This window comes from Pundamilia nyererei, unplaced genomic scaffold (genome assembly GCF_000239375.1).
Source record: "Pundamilia nyererei isolate P.nyererei 1_Seehausen unplaced genomic scaffold, PunNye1.0 scaffold00025, whole genome shotgun sequence".
NCBI classification, from domain to species: Eukaryota; Metazoa; Chordata; class Actinopteri; order Cichliformes; family Cichlidae; genus Pundamilia; species Pundamilia nyererei.
Window position 1 is genome coordinate 2,157,264 of NW_005187426.1, and position 19,882 is coordinate 2,177,145.

At 38.2% G+C, this 19,882-nt stretch overlaps 1 protein-coding gene across 3 annotated transcripts in view; it reads left to right on the forward strand.

The window, feature by feature from the left end:
* lrrc49 (leucine rich repeat containing 49) overlaps window positions 1-19,882 on the forward strand; it is a 32,488-nt gene that overhangs the window by 9,791 nt on the left and 2,815 nt on the right. For 2 of the 3 annotated variants that reach the window (XM_005727600.1, XM_005727599.1), the window contains exons 10-18: window positions 1,668-1,729; window positions 4,488-4,635; window positions 6,558-6,641; window positions 7,924-8,099; window positions 9,030-9,125; window positions 14,386-14,620; window positions 15,183-15,368; window positions 15,954-16,063; window positions 19,450-19,603. In XM_005727600.1, coding sequence (XP_005727657.1) covers window positions 1,668-1,729; window positions 4,488-4,635; window positions 6,558-6,641; window positions 7,924-8,099; window positions 9,030-9,125; window positions 14,386-14,620; window positions 15,183-15,368; window positions 15,954-16,063; window positions 19,450-19,603 — 1,251 coding nt within the window. The remainder of the gene's footprint in view (window positions 1-1,667; window positions 1,730-4,487; window positions 4,636-6,557; window positions 6,642-7,923; window positions 8,100-9,029; window positions 9,126-14,385; window positions 14,621-15,182; window positions 15,369-15,953; window positions 16,064-19,449; window positions 19,604-19,882) is intronic. The other variant, XM_005727601.1, reaches the window with a different exon arrangement.

Sequence of the window (19,882 nt, forward strand, 5' to 3'; positions counted from 1 at the left end):
TGAGAATTTCAATTCTGATCTGAGAAACGCACCAAAGCGACTGAGAAAAACTGTATTACATATACCGCACAGGACCCACCTTATGTGCCAATTAGAAATTTGAGTTTACAACCCTGATTTAGTGTTTACTAACTCCTTGTCTCACCACTATTTCATGCACGTATTTCTAATTCAACATTTTTGGTTATCATGACGCAGAAGTCTAGATAAGGAGGCATAGTGTAAACTAATGTAAATTAATGTGTTAAACAAGCTAAAACATCTTGCTAAAATCTCATGCAGAACTTAAAAATTGTGTGTAGGTTGTTTACTAGCTTAAAAAAGCCAAGTTGTAAATATTAAATGTTTCTTTTAACTGAGTTTTGATGTGTATAATTGTAGGGGAGGAACGGCACAGTGATGCAGTGGTTACCATTGTTAGCACTGTGTCTGTATGGAGTTTCTCTCGGTACTCCAGCTTCCTACAGATGATCTTTGGCATTGGCCTTGTGAGTTTTGTGTTGGTCATGTGATGGACTGATGACCTATCTAAGGTTAACCCAGCCTATTGTCAGCAGGAAAAACCTCCTCCCCAGTTTTTTCTGTAGAAATCTTTCACAGTTATCAGTATCTCTAGCACTACTGCTGATGTTGCATAGCCTACTACTCTATCTGTAGTAAATATACTGTACTCAGCTTGTTGGTCTTATATGCAGTTGATAACGCAGTGTTGCATAACTGTGTTATATCTATATGCTTGTGTGGGAGGGAATTTTGTGGATTTCTAAATGACAAAACCTGGCTGCACTGTTCTTCTGCAGGGGTGCTAGCATGACCTGAACACCAGTCTAACCTCATAATAGAACAGAGCCTAGCAGGAAACTGAAGGAGGTTTGTGAGGCATTGGCTGCAGTGTGGGTGGATAGTGACGCAGCCCAGTCAGACTGCTGATGGGAGTGTCCTCTTTGCTTCCAGTATAGCCAACATTGTCCAGCGACACACATAAAGAAAGCCCAGACCTTGATACTAGAGAATGTGATTTACCCCATGCTGTCATCCAAATAGTTTACGTGATTATGACATTGCACTTGTCCCTGTGTGTCCAATTCAGCGTGCCAGCTGCCCAGCTGCTGCTTTTCCCCCACCCCCTCAGTAAATTGTGCATCGATTTTTGATGCTGAGCCTGCCTGATGGTAAAACTCTCCACATCCCTGTCAGTTTCCACTGAATTTTCTCCAGCTATTGCATGATGAGGTGCACTACCTTAGTAAGCTGCTCGTTTTATATCACTATGCTTTCCACTGAGCATTTCAAGTTAGCTTCCTGCAGCAGGGGATCTCTGCATTAGCGCAGCACATTCTCCACTCTCCCCTCCCCTCCCCCCTTTCCTCCTCATATTCTATCTATTCTCGCTCTTTTCCTCTCTCTCTCTCTCTCTCTCTCTGTTGCCCCTCCTCTCCATGTGCAGACAAGGCAGCATGCTGTATGTGTGTGTGTATGTGTGTGTGCATGCGCAGGGTGGATGGGGATGCTGCATGCTGGAGCTGAGAGCTGCAAGGTGACTGAGGGAATGGAGAGGGATACAGAGCCTTGACGACAGTGACGATGCAGTGCCCTCTTCCTGAGCACCTTCTCATCTTCACATCCCTCCATCTCTCTGTCTTCCCTCTCCCTCTTTCTCTTTATAGACTGAGGTGGACCGCCTGCCCTTATTGCAGCGCCTCTTTCTCAGCTGCAACAACATCACCAGGTAAGAGCTTGTACCGCTTAACTCCCTCCTCCCCGCAGGATAGAAATAGGGATGGTGGCCGGACAGTGCCACGTCCCCTCCCATGGCTTTGGGCAGAGAATACACACCCACAGCCAGACACACTCACAGATTTGCTGTAGTGGGCAATTTCTGCAACCTAGAAAATAACAAATCCTCGATGTGCTCTTTATTGTTAGTATTTAATCATCTGTTACCTAAGAAATGGGTGTGAGAATGTTTAAAGTTATTTGGGCAACAAAGAAGCAGGTTGTGAGAAGATAATTATTGATGACAGATTTGGAGGTTGGATGAATTAATGGAAAATATACCTAGGTAAGGGCATGTAGGATGAATGAGAGGTATGATTTTTTTTGTCTTAGTGCTAACTGTCAGACAGCTTTACACACTTTTTTCCAGTATCTGTCCTCCTTTCTTTTCTTTTCTTCTTCATTTCTGAGCCCAGCAATAAAAACCTCATAGAATAAACTTAACACAGCATCATCTTAGCACTAAATGAGGCCATTTGCTTTATTTTTGCCTAGTGGAGGATAATTTCTGTGGGATCATTGGCTCCCTTGACCATAGTCACCTTGTGCTCTGATAGATCTGAGCTGACAGTCCAAACCAGCTTTGCTGTTCTTGTGTCTCCATGCTTCACACATTGTGAGAATCATGACATAGTCGCAAGGAATAAAATCCTATATTCTTAAACTTCTGATTTTACAGTGACATCTAGTTCCAGATATAATATGTGAATAAAAATATAAGTAAATTTTGATTATGCGAAACATATATGTATCATTTATCCTGCTCCATGATAGGGTATTTTAATGTATCGTCTTTAATGTACTCATGTAGTGGCAGTATAGAAGGCTGGTTAGCGTGTGTGCACCTTTTTGAACTCTTTAGTGCTGATAGGAGAACAGCTGTGCTCTGTTGCTAGGTAAAGAGACAGAGCACACTCACCACCTTGATGGAGTCACTTTACCCAGTTCAGGATCTTGGATCAAACATCTCTCATGAAATAATATTAAGACTGAAATATTCATTTGAGCTTACATTGATATTGATTTTTAAAACAAAACAAAACAAAACAAAACAAACAAGACACCCTATGAAAATAGGATCAAAGCAGAACTAATAATTACCAATAAGTCACTGAAGAATATGTGCAGGGTAGTGCTAGTATAGATAAAGCCTGAAGCTACAGTTTTCATTCACACCGCACTCTGTACTCACATCTTAAAAATAGTTTTGATATTCACTTTTTATTGGACCATTAGTAGCAATCAGAAACTGGTGGATGGTGCAAGAATTAGAAGTTCTGTTTTTGTAAAGGTTCTGGTCTTCATCATTAATGTTATTATTATTCCTTATTATGAATACACCAATTAGGCAGAATGTGTTAGATGCACTCAAGCATCTCTTTATTATGTTTATTATTTTATGTCTCTTTTATATTTTTATGGTAGGAATTAATATTCCGTAACAGAAAGGGTCTAAGCTACTGCAAGTGTTTGAGATTGGAAGACCCCTGGTATCTCCAGCATGGTGTTTAGCATTTAGTTAAACCTCTGGCTAGGAACAGGCACAGTGTACTAGGACTTTGAGTGGTTCCAGGCAAATGATTCATCAAGGTTATTATCATAAATTAGCAACGATAGAATATCCCCTGCTGTGCATGGCGTGACTTTGCTTTTTCATGTTTCCTTTTGCCATAGGGTGATATCAACAGTGTAGCAGATTTGTCTCTCTTCATTGCCCCCTGAGTAATGTCAGGCTGCCAGAGTGCCTGCTGAATTACCAGCTTAACATGGCATGTGTTAGCCCGGCTCCATTCTGTCAATACGAAGCAAGACAAAATGTGTCAGGAATAAAACGAAGATAGTGAGATTGTCTGGTGGATGATTCAGGTTCTGCAAAATGTATTTTTATATACATATTTTTAATATCATTTACTCAAAGTCTCATTTAAAATTGTCAATTTTTTTCAAAAGTGACCTGAGGGCAGGGGACATTGTATAAAACACATGCACAGTTGTCATACAAATTCAAATTAAATGCAATAAGGTAAAAATAGATCAAATTTCAAATAAATTACAGTAGAGCTTTGAGAGCAGTCCATTGACCAAGAGTACCCAAATTCCCAGCTGTACAATTTCAGGTCCATCTGTAGCTTATATTTGAAAGCTTTTTTGCCTAATGTTGTTCTGACTCTGGGGAAAAATCCTGGTGAAATTTTGTGAGAGCTAAAGCCATAATAATTTAATTTTTTACACATGCATTTAAAAAAGCGAGGGAACCAGAGAGGGAACCAAAAAATTAGAGACTGATGTATAAAAGCATATAAACATACAGAGACAGCCACTTTTTAGCAGCATATTCCACACTGAACAGTGGCCTATCTGATTTCAACAACCAGTAACAGAGAACATAAAACATAGGGTAAGGATTGTCTAACTCCTTAGCTAAGGTGCTGATCAGTAGTAGTAGATTGCAATGTTTTCTGTAATGTGTAATACAACAAATTATAATTGATAAGAGTTCTTTGCTATATGAGAATCAAACTTGGATATGACTAACTTACGTTGAGTTAAATGGCACTCAGGCAGAGTGCAGGAATTCAAGTGTCTGCATGACTTCCCAGTATTTGCTACTGACCGTAAAGCATTTAGCGTAGCCAGTCTTTGTACTGGAAAAGTACCCCCCCCCACTGAAATTCACGAGTGTGTTTAAAACATTCATCCTTTGTTTCTAGTTTTGACCAGCTAGCCTGCCTTGGAGAGTCGTGCTCCCTTTCTGAGCTCACGCTGGATGGGAATCCTGTAGCCCTGGAGACATGGTACAAGCAGGCCGTCCTGCGCTGTGTGCTTCATCTCAGACAGCTGGACATGAAGCGCATCACAGTAAGACTGATGTGTTCGACTGTGTGTGTTTAAAAGTGATAAACAGGACATCAGCCACCAGTTAACCAGTTCAGCTGTGACTGTTAAGATATTTTGTTGTCCTTTCAGATATTTTTATTTTCTTCTTACAACAAATTGCACAGCTACAATCAGAGAACACTGTGTTACACTGTTTGTTTTGCTATATTTTGCTTATTAAAAATAGGGAAGAAATATTCACAAATACTTTTAGAAGCAAAGAGCTGCCTTAAAGCGATTAAACCTTCACAGCTTATGACTTTGCTGTGGTTGATATTTAATAAACCTATGCCATATTCTCATTACACTTGCATGTTAAGCTAATGGTCCAAACTTTTTGTCCCTCTGATGTTCCTGAAGGCAGCGTACATGTTGATTCTTGAGAGCGACTCATTCTTGAAATAAACATTTTTACGATTTCACACTTCAAATTTATTTTGAACCCACATAGTTTCCCATTCACTGTCACTCTGTATCACCAAGTTGTATGAACAACTTTACAGTGCTATATTCTGGAGTCTGACTGTGGTACTGCATTTATTATGCTCTGTTTTATGCTAAAAGCAAAGTGGTTCAGTGACTAAGTTATGACTCTAAGCTACACATTTACATATATTTTACACACAGTGTATGTAGCAAAACAGTGATTATTCTCAGAAAACATGAAATCATTTTTGTCGTACAGTTTGCCAGAAATGTGCTATCATGAAATGTCAGCGTGCTTTTAGAAGCTGTCAGGCAGAGAGCACCCAGGTCTGAGCTTGCACTTTAAAGGAATCTGTAAGTACCACACACCTTGCCCTCAAAACATAGTGCTGATATGAAGTAAAACCAAACCCCCAAAAAACAAAACATGTAACTCAGATTTCAAAATGTTTTTACTTGAATCATAAGAGGTTTCAGGATTAGCAAATTTCAGGATTATTGTGGTCCAATAAAAGCACCTCCACCACACTTCAGCTGCCAATTCCTGATACAAATCAGTTACATTTTCAGAGTTTACTTTAGGGAGACACACAGCATTGACTTAATGACAGAAATGTTTGTCTAGCATTGGGGTTTCTATTTCTTTAAGCATATTATAACTGATTTGGAATATATGTCTCCAGGGAACCATACTACCTCTATGCTGTGAAAGCCCATGCCTGGGTGACTGGTGGGTAGACAGTTCTTTATGAATCAAAAACGGAAAATGAGAATAAAATTCAGATAACACACATCCGCTAGACTAGAGCATTAATAGTCAACTATTATGTTTCAGAAAAATACCTGAATATGTTTAACATTCAAATTTTAACTGGGAACGTTATTGAAAATCTTAACAGCCTCATAACCGAGAGCTGTTGTCCAAACATTCATTGTTTTGGCAAGTGCACAAACAAAGAATGTATTGACACTGAACAATAGCATCCTTTGCAGTCAAGAAGTTATTCATCAGGTTAAAACAGCTTTTTAATTTTGATATTATATGTTGTTTTTATTATAAAATTAATTTTAAGGATTGTTATATGGGTTTGGATTCTTAACTGTCTCTACCAGCTGACAGCATTTTGCCTGTCTTTATCAGACTTGAGCATCATTTTGCGTCATTACTAGCTCGCCATAGACAGCTGAATATCCCCCTGCTCTTTGCTGGCACACTCAGACTGTGTTGGCTGCATTGCATTCTGGGAGTTTTGGCTTTCCCCAACAGCTGGGCTCAGTTTATCTGAGACTGAAAATCAGACAGATAATCCCGTGATGCAGCCGGTTTATGTGAGACTATCTACCAGCCTCCATAATGGTCCATTTCTAGTGTAGAGAACAGTTGTCCTGACAGGGTCTGTTGTGGTTCCCCTCTCTCTTGAATAATTCAGAACTCTTGAATGGAGCGACACTCTGATTGCACCGGCTTTCTTTTTCAGGACGAGGATCGGCGCATGGCAGGTGTACAGGCTCGAAAAGAGGAGGAAAAGAAGAAGGAGAGTCACAAGCAGACCATTCATAAGGTACCAGTTTGACAAGATTCACTCTTGCTGTCTTTAGCTGGCAAGATGCAAATGCACGTTGTAGACGACAGCAACACAACAGTCTGTTAAGAAGTGAATAAACTCATAATTACCCTTTATATAGTTAGTATGTAGAAGGACAATAATAAGCAGTAAGGTTTTAACATTCTTAAAATGCCACATATAGGTGATGATATCTGATTTGTAGTTTATTCATCTTTTGAATTACTCATAATTATGAGATTCAGGTTCAGGCTTAAATGTGCATTTAAAGAAAAAAAGCAGCTCATCAGACATCAGTCTGCCCTTCAAAACATATTTAATGAGAAGGCTCTAAAATATTTAGGTCATGATAAGGATTTTTATTTATGAGTTTATTTTTTTCTTTTGACATATGTCTCTTGGGACTGATGAAGCTCATTAATAGTGTACACATTTTGGATGCTTCATAGATGTGAATTTCTTTTAATGCATTCTCTTTTCTTCTGTATGATACAAAAACCCTTTTAGATGGAATCTGGAGTATTGTACAGAGTTCACAGGGGTACTGTATTTGTAAAGGAGTCTATAAATGACACTTTATAGCTTTAAATGATCTAAGATGTTCTGCTTTGCACATGCATCTGTTTTGCGGTAAATATGTTTGTGTGTGTGTGCCAAAGCTCCTGCTGCTTTAACTGTTAGATGGACCCTATGCCGAAACTCGTTGTCTCTCAGTTACCTAACTCTCTTTAATCCCTGGTGTTGAGAAAATTTTATAGTGAATGCCACAGCCAAGGGTTCACAAAGGCCAAGGACTTACCATGAACTGATACTCATCCCTGCTTCAAGGAGTGGCACATTCCTTAGCTGAGTATATTGCAACTCCAGCTGTCCAAGTAAGAGTAATTGAAATAGAACAGAGAGGCAGAAATCTTCTCTCTTGCAGGGTGGGATGTCACATTTTTCTGGTGTAAAAGGCAAACATGCTGTAGTGTGACAAAAGAAGCAAATGAATTGGACTAAGAAATTACTATATAATTTCAAATCTAATATAAATTCAGTTCTATATCTGCTTTAGTAAAATGTCTTACTTTATTGTACTTTATTGTATATGCTTTCTTTAACAATGTATCCCAGTAAAATATATATATGAGGAAGGCAAGAAGGATATGATTTTCTGTGACCTGATGAAAACACACAGAGGTTCTATTAGCATGCTAGCTCTGTCCTGCTCAGGAGATTTGACACTTGAAACCTTCTTTGTTCTGTGTATGTTTGTGTGTGTGTTCTGTTCATCAAGGAGAAGCGGCGTCTAGCAATCCGTAATGCTGCACAGCAGTGGGAGGGTGTCAGGGCCTGCCTGGAGCTCCCATCCACAAATGGCGCTAAAGAAGAAGTCAGTCCAGAGAACAGCCCGGCTCACAGCCCCGCCCAGACCAATGGCCTTACACAGGAACCTTCCCCTGATGAACCGAGGTACACACAGCATGTACAGAAAATTAAGATGGATTTTAGAAGTAAAATTAGACAGTGACTGGTTAAGATACCGACGTTATGAGCAAACTATGTTATACTACATATTCCTGGTCTAGTTAGAATTGTGGTTTCAGTCATGGTTTATTTTTAACTGTTTTTACTACCTTTTTAGCTTTTCACAATGGAGATTGGTTTCCAGTTGATCGATCTACCAACTTGGTTTTGAATGAAGTAACTCATGGATACATACAGTGTTGCCTTTAGCCAACTTTTTAATTTTCCTTTTGAGCCAGAATTTTGGCACAGCGATTCATGCCTCCCTCAGGAATAATTGTAATTACTTTGGTAATTACATAATTACCAAAGTAATTATGCTCATAATTCATCTACCACCGTAACTGAGTCAAAAAATGTATTTTCATTTAACTAGTTCTATGGTTGATAAACAAGTACATGCAAAACTAAAAACATTTCCATCATTCATGAGTTATTTAAGAAAAAATTAAATATGGCAGTTCTTCCTGACTGTACACAAAACAAATCAATGAAAAACAATTCAATGAAGTTGAGCAGAGCAGTTAATACTTAAATTAGTGATCATGAATGAAAAATGTAGTCTTTTTGGTAACTGATAGAAGTAAATTAGCATTGGGTGTGTAGGTGGGAGGAGAGAAAAGTGAAAAATGCAACAGTGAGGGAACTGTATACATTGCTGTGTAAACTTTTGTGTTGCATATAATTGTCACAGTTCATCCTCTGTGCAGATATTTTTAAGTAGAAAGATGAGACAATATAACAATGATTGTTTTTGTGATTCTGGCTTATTATCACTATTACTTATCTTTTATTACTTATTATTTTTTATCTTATAGGATTTTAGAAAGAATTGTTTTTGTCCGTTGTTGAAAATTTTTGTTTATTTTTCATCAGGCGGGTAAGCCCAGGTTCAGGACCAGAGCGGCCATCTGGGGGAACAGAAATCAGACTCCAGACCAACAGCCGTCCAAACAGCCCACGAGACCCCAAGTAAGACAAAAATGCCACAATGATATATTTTACTTAAATATTTAAAGTGGTCACAGGCACTGAAAAAAATCTCACATAATTTGACTCCTGCCCCCTTGAAACATCTATTAACAAAGTACTGTTTGTCACATTTAAATGCAGTGTTTTAGCAGCTGCTGTACCATTTTAACTTATTAACAGATGGCAGAATGGCCTAGACAGAACATGTAGGGATCATTCTGGTAATATATTCAGATACTGCAACAGCTGGTGTGTGAAACATACCTTAAAATATTATTTTACAGCACAGTTACCCCTTTACTTACTTCAGGCGTGTTGCCTTTGGTTACTCCTCAGCTCTCTGAACTCTGGTAAGATGAGCAGATGCACATGTAGATGTCTGAAAACAGTTCTTTTCTTTCAAATATTTACAACATGACATTGCAAAAAGTTTAAATCAGTAGTGTGGACTCAGTATAATGTGGAAGTAATGCCCTCATATTCTTTCCTATCAAGACTGATACAAGTCTGGATGAATTATAAGTGGGAGGGTTGAGATGAATGTGTGCGCTGTGTTAAGGGCTATTATTACATGTTTCAAAGAGGGCCCTTTCTTCCTGCACCAGGATATGAAAATGGCCCTAAAGCAAAATCTTCAGTGCCAGTGGTTTTCTTTTACTGGTCTATTATAACTTTACTAACGTGGCTTAACAGGTCATAGTGATGCGAAGTCTGCCATAGTCTTATCAGCTAAGACTTGAATTTCTTTGGCTTGTACTGTGTGACAAAATACAAAGGGAATTTACAAACCATGGCACCACTACTAACACGAAAGAGAAGCAACATGTATGAAAGGGTCAAGGGGTAAAAAATCAAAATGCTTGGAAATATGAGAATTAGGAAATTTAAAACTTGTTTTGTTCACCACTGGGTGGGTGTACAGAATGTTGTAATGCCTACACAGTGTGGTCCTGATTACCTCGAAGAGCTGTTGAAGTACTACACCCTGAAGAAAATTACAACATCCTCCCCCATAGAGTGCATGGATACATAATGTCATCTCTGGTTCTTTCTTTAAATACAGAGATAAATCCCCCCTTTCCAATGAAAGGAACGAATGAAACAAATGTTGATGCCACTTTTAGCTTGATAGTATCATCATGCTCCCAAAATTTATGGGACAATAGTTTGTATCATTGCCAAATTATGGCTGTTATGTAGGCTTGATTGTATTCATTTTTGTGAAATCTTAGATTTAATTAACCTCATTACCCCTGACAGATGCAATAAGGGTTGCATGGCAATAGAAGAGTTATTACCCAGAAATTCAGCAATTGAGTTGGGAAGAGATGGAAGGGGCTTTGTAGTGTTTATACATTGATGAAATTGAGAGATCCTGAACAGGTGTTTGTTTTTTTGAGGCACGTAAATCAGTTAGATACCGGAACAATGGTGAGAAAAAGATTTAGTAGGCTATATGAGTGAAGGAAGAACTTAAGATGTTTTAAACCAGTGCAAGCTGTAGGAATACTTTACAGAAACAGGACTGTTCTGTGCAACACTAAGTACCCAGTAAGCCTGCATCTTAATAAATTGCATTCACTTTTTACAAGATGGAAATGATGGAGTGGCGTGTTAAAATAACAGCTCGGTTCAAAGTTTCATATGTGTCACTACCTCACAATATTTAGGCATTTGTACAAGCTGTTTCTGTGGTGGGATTCAGTTGTTAAGAGATGACAGATGTCCCTTTTAAAACCTCTTTTGGATTATGTTAAATAGCGCTAATTGAATTAAATGTTGTTCCCTATAATTCACTGAGCGAGCAGGAGCCGTATAATTGTGATAGATTCTTCACTCCATCTTCCCCGCCTTGCTCTCTTCTTCTCTCAGCATGTGTACATGGGTTCATGTCATAAGGGGATTCAGGGCCACCTGGAGCCTTCAGCTGTGCTGAACAGTATGTGACAGTGCAGATTGTGTTGATGGCATGCTGCCAGGTGTTTAGAAGTTACTCTCATTCTTGATGTGACTTATCTACATACTACACTCCATCTCCTGCACTGTTCTTCAACTCCTTCTGATTTATAGCCTTTGGCATTCTTGCATCCTGGAGGCGTGGCATGTTCCTTAAATATATTAAACTGCCTTTCAGAGTCTGGCGTCTCCCCGTCTAGTTCCATGTTTTTGTCCATGTGTGCACTTGAAACACGACCCACTTGAATTTTACGGTTTTAAAACTTCTTTGCTACTACTTTATCTAACATATATGCTTGCAGTCAGTGAGATTTTGATTTAGAGTTCTTGTCATCTGAAATAGTCATCTATCAATGTCCACACATGTTTTTAAAATAAAAATGTAAAAAAATGGATGCACTCCTTCTACTGCACTTGTTGCAAGAATTATTTGAACCCTTTGTACATGTTGGCATCCATGTTTGTAAGGTTGGTATATGTACTAATATAAAAAATATAAAAAGCATAATTCTGACCTTTTGTACTGTTTTTGTACTGTTTTTATACAGTTGTGGAAAAAAAACAATACAAAAAAACATTTGCACAGCAGTCTGTGCAGTCTAAGAACATTCTTAGGAACTAGGAGGATAAGTTGCAAGAAGATACTACTAATCAAATGCATCTAATTAACTGATCATCAGCATGTGTGACCACCTTTATAAGTGTAGAGTTTGTGGCAGATTTCTGGTTTGGAGCATTCAAGTGCATGTTAACGGAATTCCACAGTTTTCCTAGTAGTGGCCTTCCTAGCAAGTATGAATGTTAAATGTTAAAGTTCATGACAGTACAATTATAAAAAGACTGAAAAATTGTGGCTTGTTTGAAAAGGTTACCATGCAAAAATCTATTTTCTCTGAAAAGAACACAGCAGCCATAAGAATTCTGGAACAGTGTCTTTTTGACAAACATGAACAAAGTGGCGTTGTTTTGCCATACCGCACAACACCACATTTGGCAAAAAGTAAACACAATATCAGTACATTCACAGACCAGCTGTCATTCATAGTAGTGCAGATTTGTGTTCCTTTTACAGCTGCAAAACATGGGTAGCCACTGAGTCAACTATGAACTCCTCTGTATGCCAGTGTATTTTATGTGAGGCCATGTCACTGGACAGTATAAGACAGCAATCTCAAACACAGCATCAAATGTACAACAGAATGGCTGAAAAGGAAACAATCAAGGTATTTGAATGGCCAAGTCAATGTCCAGGCTTGAAGGTTGTTCTGCAAGCTATTACATGATGGGGTGTTCCTAGTTTTTCACATGACTGAATACGATGTAATCACTGTACTTAAGAAAATGCTTTTTAAACTTTCAGGGTTTTTCTTTTGAGTGTAAGTTCAATTTTTGGCCACTGGGAAAAAAATGACAGAAAGGCTGACTGTTACACATATCAGTTTCTTTAATACATCTGTGGAATCCCCCACACCATGACCGTCCCTTGACATTTGACTAACAAGCCACAGAGTGAGTGGTGGATCACATTCGCTATGTTGGAGTAATATGTCTAGGTAAAAACATAATGATTGAGGGGGACACTCCTCATCAGTGAGTGGTGCATTGTGAGAGGTTCAGGTTGTATTACATGATTAATTTAGTTCAGCCTGGAACAGTATAGCTTGAAAATGTTACTTCCAACTGCAAGAATTTTTATATATATATATGTATATATATATGTATATATTTCCGGCCTGAAATGACACAGTGCCTGATTTGTTGTGATTACTGGAAAGCATAATTTGAAGCAAGTGAGCTTATTTTTAACACTAATGAAACTGTGTTTAACTCACAGAAGTCTTATGTAGACTACTGTATTTATTTACGACTGTACATTAACACAAAAATAAATCCATCACCAAGATCAATCCATCACCTGATGAGAAGCACATTGTCAGTCAGTTGTGTCACTTATTCCCCTAGCAGGCTGAACATGTTATATTGATAACTATAAGGTTTCACTATGACACTCTGATAATCTTATATAATCATTCTCACTGTCTTCACTTTTTAATATAATTAGTAGAACATGTAGTAGTTCTGTCTCATTTTTTTCATCTTATTTGTGTGGCTACACAGTTAATTAATCAGCATATGAATTCTGTAAGTATGAAATTTGTAGACAACACATGGACTTTATGATTTTAATTTCTTCCAATTTGCTTACTGTTTATTAGTTTTAACAGCTTTTAGACCAGTGGTTAACAGATTGAGACAACAAACTGCAGATTCACAAAAAAATAAAATACTAATACCAATATTTCTGTCCAAAGAGTAAACACGTTACAGATTTTGAAAGTATGAAATTACACACCAATACACACAAAAATGTGCAAACCTGTTTTTGTTTGCATTCCCTTTACTTGGTCAAGCTTGTCAATCTAGTTGAGACACAACACTTCCTGTAGCAAACTGCTCATTTTAAAGAGGCATGTTACTGATTTAGTTCAATTATTCATTGACAGTACTTGTTTGGTTTTTAAAAATCTATGGCAACCTTTTTTCAACCTAGGAGAGGAAACTGCACCTACTCGGGACTATAGAAAAGGCTTTTGTTTGAGGGCCACTCTCCAAAAATGGTGACTTTTTAAACAAGCCGTATATATGAGACAGCCTCATTATGGAAAACTAAATATACTCTTTTTGTTTACATTATATTTTGTGCCCCTGACTATCTATTTAACCTATCTAAGGTCACAACTCAAACTCACACTTTCTAAAGTTTGGTCTCTGTGTAATCTTGGATTAGACTTCAGTAATCAAGGGATTAATCTTAAAAGTACTTTGGCTTTCTGTTGCATTTTGTCAAGAGGATATGAAACATGAATAGGGGTGATTTGTCTATTGGCGGCCTGAAGTCAGGATGATCACTGTTGAAGGGCGGAGCCAGTAGCCATCTGATGCCCTGCTATGCTGAAAAGTCCCTTGAGTGTCAGCAGACCCAGACGGAGATTATGTCTCCTTGAGACTCGCCAAGATTCTCTACTCTCACGACTCTCTTATCAGAGAAGGGCACTTCAACTGTTGTCTAGGAGTATAGAAAGCAATTGGGCAGCACAAACAGGACATTGACTAGACCAGTGAGTGTTCTCTTGTGTTCCACTTCTCTTAGCAACAATACCTGAATTTTCAAGCAAATGTAGCATACACTTTTTTCATGAAGACATTCTTCAAGTTTCACAAAAAAAACCCCACAATTTGCGCATTTAGTATCAGAAAATTAACTTAAGGAGTGTTTTCGTGTGTGTTTGTATGTAATTTGCAGGCTTGTGGAGGCAGGGAGTGGCAGTGTTCAAAGCTTGTCCTTGTCTGACAGTCACCTGGCAGAGCTGGATGGAGACACCCTGCGTTTATTTGGACTTGGAGCCCTGGAGGCCCTGGAGAGGGGCTGGGGTGTTCAGACTGCTGGTGCTGTCACTGTAATAACCTTCCGCTACATCAACTTTGATGCCATAGTACCAACACTGCCACGAATAAGAGTCAAGTTCCCAAATCTGTCGGTGAGGCCATGTTATATTATTAGCTGTGCAGCTGTGATGACTTAATTAATTAATTAATCAGGAAGGAATACGGAAGGAAGGAAGGAAGGAAGGAAGGAAGGAAGAAGGAAGGAAGGAAGGAAGGAAGGAAGGAAGGAATGCATTTTTTATTTACCTTACTCACCAAAGTTCCATGACATGACACCAAAAGACGGTCTTGGCTAGTGCCAGATCATAGTACATAGTTATTGTCCCTGAACCTTTAGTTAATTTCTCTTATTACGTAATGTATCTTGTAGAGCGCCACATTAACCCAATATACAATAGACAAATACATTTAATAGTCAGTGGTAGGGCTCATAATTTATACTTATAGCTGCCTCACAGGTATATTGTTGAGGCAGTGTAAATCAAGGCAGTATAAAAAAATCACATCATTTAATATTTTAATATATTGTATATATCTTTTAAACCCTTTTTGCCAAAGGCCAATCTTTTAAGTCCTAGTTGAATTTAGTGAGTTATTGATATAAACAACTACTTATTGCTTTAACACGTACCAACTTTTGTTTCTTTTCGGTAGCATATGATATTCCTGGAAACCAACATCAGCCGTCTGCCGCAGCTGGCAGCCCTGGCTCAGGTGAGGCGCCTAGACCAGCTGACCATACACCCAGACGGCAACCCAGTGGTCAGTTTGACTCTTTGGCGCTCCTTTGTCATCTATCGTCTTCACCACTTCAACCTGCAGAGGATAAATGGCCAGGAGGTGAGGATTAGCTTGGTCTGTTAACACATTCCTGGTGCTTATAGATAGTGAGATATTTTGGCAAAAGCCCCCTGACAACATGGTCCATGGAATCCCTCGGACACACAAACCCCTCCACCATGATAAGGTGGCGATTCACAGAGGGGCAATTAATTAATTAAAACATGTCAAACCATTAATTTACTGTTGCCAGCCCTAAATGAATTCAATTCAATTCAATTCAATTTTATTTATATAGCGCCAAATCACAACAAAAGTCGCCTCAAGGTGCTTCATAGATACAATTATAAATTATAGGTCTGTGTCTCCTGGAATGCTATACCTGAGGATATTGCCTCTACACTAGATCCCATTTTAGACTTGATTTGATAAATGACCTTTATCAAAGGTCTTGTCTCTGTGTTAGCTGCCACTTTCATGTCTTATCCTATCTTGCATCTGTTAAATGGTATCAAACCTTTTTGCTAAGCCGAAGCCATGAATAAAGTTGTAAATCTTCATTTCGTATTGGGAAATACATGAAAAAGCTTGTCACTGAAATATATTGTGCTGTGTGTATGTATGTGCTTTGTGTATTCACCTTAGGTGACCATGAACGACGTTATCGCTGCAGAACGTGTATTTGGAACACTGGGCCATATAGCAGCCACCGAAACTCCACGTTGCCGGCTCCTTCTGCTGCTTGAGGAGTCCAGGTGAGAACTTGATTCCAGATGTTTAACCATAACATAGCATTAACTACAGATTAATGGCAGGTGTGTGCTGTGTCTTGGACCATGTAGATTGTTTGTTTAAGTATGTCAAAAATGTGTGGATCCTTAAATGTGTGTCAGATGTAGGCTTCTGTACATGTGTGTACATGCCTGTGCATAGCGTTTTGTGGGTATATGAGTGTGAGTAACAGTGAGACAGAGCCTGGCACTGAGGAGCCAGGGGAATTAGACTATGTGTCTCAGGATAAGGGTGGGTACTTGGCATTTAGACACAAACATTCCTTTCTCTCCCCAGCCAAAAAACTCTTGAGGTCTGTCTCTCAGGGTCAATTAAAAAACATCCTAACAAGGAAAAGAAATCTGCTTGTCACGCACAAGACTACTTTGGCCAGATTTCTTGTAAAGACATTTTTTGAACTCAGTGATATCTACCTGGATAATAAATAAATTAAGGATTATATACTTCCCAGATAATTGAATACCTCTTGCCTGTAACAGGTTTTACCCCATGTTGGCATCAGAACTGCCTTAATTTTTGATTGCACAAATCACAAAGGAAACATTCCTCATATATTTTAGTAATATTGACAGGAAACATTTATTGAAAAAGACTGAAAAAAAAAAAGATTGAAAAAGATTGAAAATCTCTACTGGATCTGGTTCTACTGGATTGAGATCTGGTGACTGTGTAAGTTATTTGAGTACAGTGAGCTCATTGTCATCTTCAAGAAACCAGTTTGACACAATTTGAGCTTTGTGACACTATTCTGCTGGAAACAGCCATCAGGAGATGGGCACACTAATGCACGTTGAATAAAATGTAAACAAATTTATTTTAAACAACCTAGAACTCAATTTCAACTGCCTTTGTATCCTTTGTATCTCACCTCTGCTTCATGGAGTCTGTTATGAATATATAACACACAACAGCCCAAGGCCAAAGATTAATTTCATATCAGTGCAGAAATCTTACTCACTGTTATCCGCATGCAGGATCTTGAATAATTTGTATCCATCTGACTCACTTATTTAAAAAAAATCTGAAAACTGCTGTAGATTGTTTCTCACATAAAATGTGGTTTTAGTTTCCCAGCATGAATAATAATAAAAAAGAAATTACTGGAAACAGGGATTATGAGTGAGCAAACAGTATTAAAAGATGGTAAATTAATGCTGAGCTCTTGTTATGCCTATTTTGTTTAGGGGGTTACCTTAAACACTAGTGAAGAATTAAGTCCCTGCAGAGGTCAGTAAGTTTAGGCATTCTGCGCATTTCAGGATTTGTCCCCACTGGGATTCTGTCACTGCAGCGTCTCCTCGATGCAGAGTTATGGATGGCTGCATAACTCTGCATCAGTGCCTTCATCAGTAAGATGTTTTGATGGGTTTCTTTGCAAAATGATTTTAAAAGTTATGGACTGATTTGACCTGCAAGATATGGCAAAAAATCATGTGCATCACATTTTGCAAAAAATAAATAGCTAATAGAAATACTAAAAATTATTGTACATAATTTTTTATGTAGTCAGATATGCCTCTGGATCCAGGGACTCAATTCATGCAGCATTTGTAGCCGTGGCAAAGGTATGCATTCAGACTGCGTTTATCTGTGCGCCACAGGCGTTCTAGTAAAAAAAAAACAAAAAACCCACATCATCCTACACTATGGAATTTATGATCTCATTATAATAAACACTTTCAGTTTATCACACTTTGTTTTGCATCATAAGGAGCTGACACTGGAAACACATGTGATGCTGTTTATATTGCATATATTAGCTATCTGATTTTTCTGTGCACACGAGCTCCTCTAAAATTTGGCATTGAGTCAGTCTATAGTCATCGCTTACTTATCTAATCATTTAATTGCCTTAATTTCATACAAAATCTGTGCTTCTTGTCTTTCCTGTAATAGATGTGAATAGTCCTTTAATGGACCAGAACAGAGATTGCTATCACCAATCAATAATATATATTTTTTTCATTTATAAAATCATTTATAAAATGCTAATGTCCTCTCTCTGTCCCTTGCTTCTCCTTCTCATATAGCATGTGTTATACCTGCATTAAGCATATTTCATACTTCCTCTCAGTAAAAAGTTACATGTGCAAGATTCAGTAGTGTGTATTCTCTGCTTTCAACAACTGGTCAATTTCACTCATTTGTAGTGTGTGACAGTTGTATTTGTGTTTGTATGCGTTTATAATGGTTGTAATATCCTCGTAGCCATTTCTTGAAAAAGAGAGTTATAATGTCATTTATCTGGATAAGTAACAAAGATAATAGAATATCGTAATAAAGTATAGAGTATAGTAATATAAAGTATAAAACATAGTAATAAAGAACTGATGCACTGTGAACAAGCTGAGAGAGAGAATGGCCCATTTATTGATCTATCTACCTTTAATCAGTTAGGTTAAGTTAAGTTACCTCCCCCACCCACACCTGTCAGGGTTCTTTAACTTCAGTCTGAGTGGTGAAGACATCAAAGGGAAACTAATGCTGTAACTGGGCATGCTTGCTATATTGCTTAAGGTCTCTGATGGACAAAATACAACTAAATTCCTCAGCATTAAACAGATGCCATCTGCATTGTGTTTGTAAAATTCAGGCTGAAACTGTGCGATCATATATCAAACCCAAGGTGTTGTTTCAAGTTTTTTTTTTAAATTTTTTAAATTTTTTATCAGATCTAACTTCCACGCATCTGTATTATTGTGTTAGTCACTATAATGTGTGAATGACACACACTGATGTGTTTTGGCATACACATGCATTCACACACTCTACAAACTGTCTTATCTTAAAAGGAATGTTTGCCTCCAGCTTCCTCTGAAAAGACAGTTTCAGCATCCTGGCACTGACCTGTGGTACATGTTGGTGCAGTAGTGTATCACATGACATTTACTTTTGATAGACAGCAACATTTGATGTAGTTTATGTTAGAGCGCTGTACTGCTTTAATAAGTGTATTGTACTTCTCTGTGTTAAAGACATTAAAATATTCATGGAAATAGTTCAAAAAGACTATTAACATTTTACATATTGTTTGCCTGTTTGCTTGGATTTAATCCATTATGGTGTTTTTTTGTTCAAAGTATCTGAGTGTTACTGACCTTTCTGAACTGTCAGTGTTTGTTTAAATGCTGTCATTTCTGACGACTTCTTAAGTGAGCCCTTTCCCTTATTTCTCAAGAAACTGTTTTCACAGTATTAAGTTGAGATAGTGCCATTTGATGGATACAAAAACATGCCTTTATTATAGTGGTGCCACTCACTTGCAGCCACTGTTTCTCCCCAGGTGTCTTTGTGTTTTTTCAGTCTATATCTGACTTACTCTTCTTTCTTGTCTTTCTTCACCCTGAAGGAAGCGGCAGTTGCAGTTCCTGTTGGAGGGGCGTGGCCGGCGGGCAGGACTCAGTCCAGAGGAGCTGCGTGATAATGGGAAACTCCTGGGAGAAGGCCTGAGCAGAGCGTTGTTTAACTATCCAAGCAGAGACTGCAGTGCAGAGAGCCCTGAGGTTAGTTCTTATTTATAGTGCTGACTGTACTTCATCTTCAAAAGAAGGTTAAGAGAAAATACAAACAATGACTTGAACAGGAGTCAGCTTCTGGTGTCATTCATACAAATAACACACAGGTCATTAATGCACCATCGAACAGGAATCAGTATTTGACATCAGTCCTTTCTAATTCATGCAGGACTACTGTACTGTGAAACTTGTATCTTGATCTGCAGTCATTTATATTCAGAGAACAAAGCAGGCCTCTGTTGCAACAGTTATGGCATTGATTAAGTC